Genomic DNA, 4076 nt, shown 5'->3' with positions numbered 1-4076 from the left:
CTCTCTAGGCCTTTTAGAAATCATGATGTGGATCCTTTGGCAACATACATACAAATCTACAAGAAAGGTGATATCGCAGACATCAAGGAAATGGTACTGTTGAAAAAGGAATGTGTCACGCCTATTACCATGGCAAACAGGAAGAGTCTACGGTGTTACCCAGCATGCTGTTGGCATTGTTGTGAACAAGCAAGGGCAAGATTCTTGCTGAGAGAATTAAAGTGCATAATGAGCATATTAAGCATTCTAAAACATGAAGGAGAATGACCAGAAAAAGAAGAAAGCTCAGGAGAAAGGGACCTGGGTTCCACCAAAGCGCCAGCCTGCTCCACCCAGAGAAGCACACTTTGTGAGAACAATGGAAAGGAGCCTGATTTCTGGAACCTATTCTTTATGAATTCATGGCATTATGGGTGTTAAAAATAAACTAAACTATGGTCTATTAAAAAAAAAAAACCCTCCAGGTCATGTGTGTGCGTGCCCAAAATCCTGAGAGGAGAATGGAGAAAGGGTACCGCATGGCCACATGGCCATCTCACCTGGGGGGTGATTCCTCATTTTCCCTCTCCCTATCTCTGTCTCTGTCTCTCTCTCTCTGGTGAGCACACACGCCCTATGGCAAAAACCTTAAAAAAGAAAAACAAAAATACCGGAAAGTCAGGGAGAAGCAAACTGGCTTATTATAATCGTAGCCAAGGGTCTCCTGCAAAGTGACAGCCATCTACTTACGAACTGCTCAGGCCCCCCATCTCGAGGCCGGAAATTCCAGGTCACTGTTAGAGCATCGCCCACAGGAGCGAAACTGGAGAAAGTGCATTTTAACCGCACGTCCGTCCCGTTAACAGCCTCCAGGGCCCGGGAGGTGTAGATTTCCACAGCCGCTATAGACCACGGAGCTGCAAGGAAGACAAGGAAAGGGAAGGGTTTAACGGGGTGTAGTCTTGACAGAACTGCTGACCCTTCCAAACTAAACGTCTGAGCAGAACATAAAAACCGAGATGCCCTGCTCTCAAACCTGCCCCACCCCAGCCTCCCTACTCCTCCCTCTGCAACCTTGACCCTCCCATTGCCCACTGTGCCTGGCAACTAGAAATGCCAGCAGCACACCTTGCCAGTGCTTTCTCTCCCCAGCAAGGTGCCCTCACCGTGCCGTGCCCACTTCACAACTTTTACAGCTACAGGCATCGGCAACTAAAAGTGCAGGCCGAAACAGAAGTGTAGATTAAACATGATGCTACAATCAAGAAATGTTGTATTATGTTTTTTTAAAAAAATTCCCCCAGTTCATACATTTTCCAGAAAGGGGTCTCCCTATGTGAGTTTTGTCCTGTTACTAGTCTACAGAAATTAACTAATCAACTCTGGACAGTTGCTTGCCCACACCCCTGGAACCCTTAGACCACGTGGCATGTTTTTAACCACGCTGTTTACATTTGGAATGTATGTGTTGGAGCGGTTTCAAAACCACAGTGGGTTTCTCTCCCTAACAATCTCAGCTCACTCCCCCACTGCTGCTGCCTGAGTCCCAGTTGGGACCCACAGACAGAAACCTGAGTGCCAGGCCCTGCCAGCGGCCTGAGAGCAGCCACAGAAAATGGTGCGTAACCTGAGATTAGAAAGCCCTCTCTGTGCCCGAATCTCTGGGAGCCCGAACACACCTAAACCTGTTTGTCCAAACGCAGTTCCCCCCAAAACAACCCACCAATTTCAGTTTCAGCCAAATCCAAGCTAAAACAACTGAAACGGGGGGTTCAGGCGCCCCAGCTAAACTCTGCGAGGTCTCAGACCACTAGCGAGCTCTACAGGGTAGGCGAGGAAGGAGGAAGTGCCGAGGCAGCCTCAGCTCTTACCTGTGAGCTGGAAGCCAAGCAGGAACAGTGCCACACGCGCAGAGCTCTTGCCATACATGAGGGCACCCAGCCCTGGCCCTGAGACCAGACGGGGCAGACGCGGCTCCGACACCCTGCCGAGGCCACTCCGGGAGGGGAGCCGCAGCGAGCACCGCGCTTTCCCGAGCGGAGACTGAGTCGCTCACCTTTGGGAATCTGAGCGCCCGTGAGTCATCCCCCTCCCTGTGCTCTCTGCTGGAATGAAAGGTGGGGCCTCGGCTCCCAACGCCCTCCTTCCTCCTCCCTCCCGCTCTGCTCTCCACGCTGCGAGCACGTCTGCACGAAGGTGGTCAGTTAGTCTGGGCTCCGGCAGGCCCTGCACGCTGCCAGATGAGGTGGTGCCGCTGCGAAGTGGCCCGGGCCGCTTTGGGTCTGGAGCGCACACACCCATTAGAGAACAGGCTTTGCGCTCGTCTGGGAAGTGAATGTTGAAAGCACCTGCAGTGATTCCGTTCCCCAGAGCACCACCCCAGAGCCACGTTGGCTGGGACCAGGTTCACTGCTACTCCGGAGAATCCAGAATTCCCGAGGACCCTCTGTGGACAAAACGCCCTACCGCTGCCACCCTGGATTTCAGCCCAGTGTTGTTGAGAGGGTTTCTGCTCCTTTTCCAGCTTTAGCTCTTCCTGAGAGCCCGCTGGGGGAAAAAAAAAATCCTATCTCTGTGTGTAATAGTCCTTTACCTTTGAAGGATTTTAAGAGTCAGGACACCAGCCGTGTTCATTCTCCCCCACCCCCTTCTCAATGCGGTTTGCAAGCACTTTCCTGCCTCCTTCATCTCCACAACAGCCCTGGGACCCGAACCCGGTTTACTGGCGAGGACACGGAGAGCCCAGGGAGGGTAAGCGACGTGCCCAGAGTTGCACAGCCAGTCGATGGCAAGACTGGAGCTCTTCTGACCTCAACCCTAGTGCTCTTTGAGTGAAATAACAGCATAGGAGTAATCAGAGGACTTTAGGGAAAAGGTTTTCATAATTTTTGTGTGCCTCAAGTTCTGTGTGCCATTTTTAGGGCAGCCATCTGTCTGAGCAGTCTGAAGTGTTGAGAAAACGAAATGAGCAAAGGTTCCCTCGTGTCTGGAAAGAGAGCGGGTGGTTACAGATTAGTGAAGGAGCTGTGAGTGAGAGGAAGATTACACACGCAGCAGCTAAGAGGCCGGACCCGGAATCTCCCCCTGAACAGACAGGATCATCGGCTTTATCCCCAGATTAGCAGCTAGAAACTCTTTAGTGATTCATAAAACCTCCTGACTGAATCTTGGAACAGAGAGGTTGCTGGTGGGGGAGTAAGGAGCAGACTGAATAGATAAAACAAAACATCGTAAAGGGGTGGGGGGGAGAGAAAATTCCATCCAAACAGAAGCAATTACAGACATGAGGGAAAAAAGCAGGAGAAAGGTGACCCGGGCATAGGGCAAAAACAGGCAGACAAGGAAGTCTGTCACAATAGGAAGAGAACCCAGGGGTGTCTCCCCCCAAAAGATCAGCTGTACATAGGGAGAAAGTGCTATTGTGAGGAGTTTCTGGGTCCGGAACCCTGGGGCACCCTCCCAGTGGTGGTGAGGAGAAGAGACAGCCTTTCTGTATAAGTCAGAAAGTTCAGCTCCAAGATCCTGAAGGCAGAAGAGTTAAAGAAACATGATCTTCCTCGTTGGCTTTCAACGTTGCAGGGAAATAAATGCAGCTCTAGAGGAGGGAGCCGGGGTGTTTTGAAGTCCACGGAACTGCGAACTTTGGTGAGAGGTAGAGTTACCAAAGAGCTCAGGGGTAGGGCGCAGAGCAGCAGGAGAGGAATCTGGGCAGGAAGGGCCTAACAGACCGCCTGTTGTCAGCAGCAGAGGATCCCTCCCCCTGGTAGCCAGACACCCTGGAAGCTGGCTGTCAGCCCTGCTCAGAGGGGCAGCAGCTGCCCAGATCCCATTCCTCAGCAGAGTTCAAGCTCCTGGCTCTGAGCCCGGCACCGCCCCATTCCTTCCAGTTAACAGGAGTGGCTCGAGTCACCCATTTCCTCTCCCAGATGAAGAGGGAGGCCACGGGCTGAACTTACTAACAGAAAGTGGGGAGCACACTTGCCCTATGACAAAAAACATTAAGGAAAGAAAGAGAGAGAGAGAGAGAGAGAGAGGGAGGGAGAGAGAGCGCACATGCACCCACCAGAGAGAGAGAGAGAGAAAAACAACACCACTCG

General features: G+C 52.0%; 1 protein-coding gene across 1 annotated transcript in view; it reads right to left on the bottom strand.

The window, feature by feature from the left end:
* The window catches only part of MPZL2 (myelin protein zero like 2), a 15380-nt gene extending 13071 nt beyond the window's left edge, over nucleotides 1-2309 (bottom strand). Inside the window, exons 1-2 of the mRNA XM_006148845.3 lie at nucleotides 1851-2309; nucleotides 730-896 (exon numbers count right to left, since the gene is read on the bottom strand). Of these exons, the coding sequence (XP_006148907.1) occupies nucleotides 730-896; nucleotides 1851-1908 (225 nt within the window). The 5' untranslated portion in view covers nucleotides 1909-2309. The remainder of the gene's footprint in view (nucleotides 1-729; nucleotides 897-1850) is intronic.
* Between the last annotated feature and the right edge of the window lie 1767 nt (nucleotides 2310-4076).

The sequence above is a fragment of the Tupaia chinensis genome, unplaced genomic scaffold (genome assembly GCF_000334495.1).
Source record: "Tupaia chinensis unplaced genomic scaffold, TupChi_1.0 Scaffold000247_1, whole genome shotgun sequence".
NCBI classification, from domain to species: domain Eukaryota; kingdom Metazoa; phylum Chordata; class Mammalia; order Scandentia; family Tupaiidae; genus Tupaia; species Tupaia belangeri.
The sequence above is the reverse complement of the archived record's forward strand: the minus strand, read 5'-3'. Positions and strand labels throughout refer to the sequence as shown.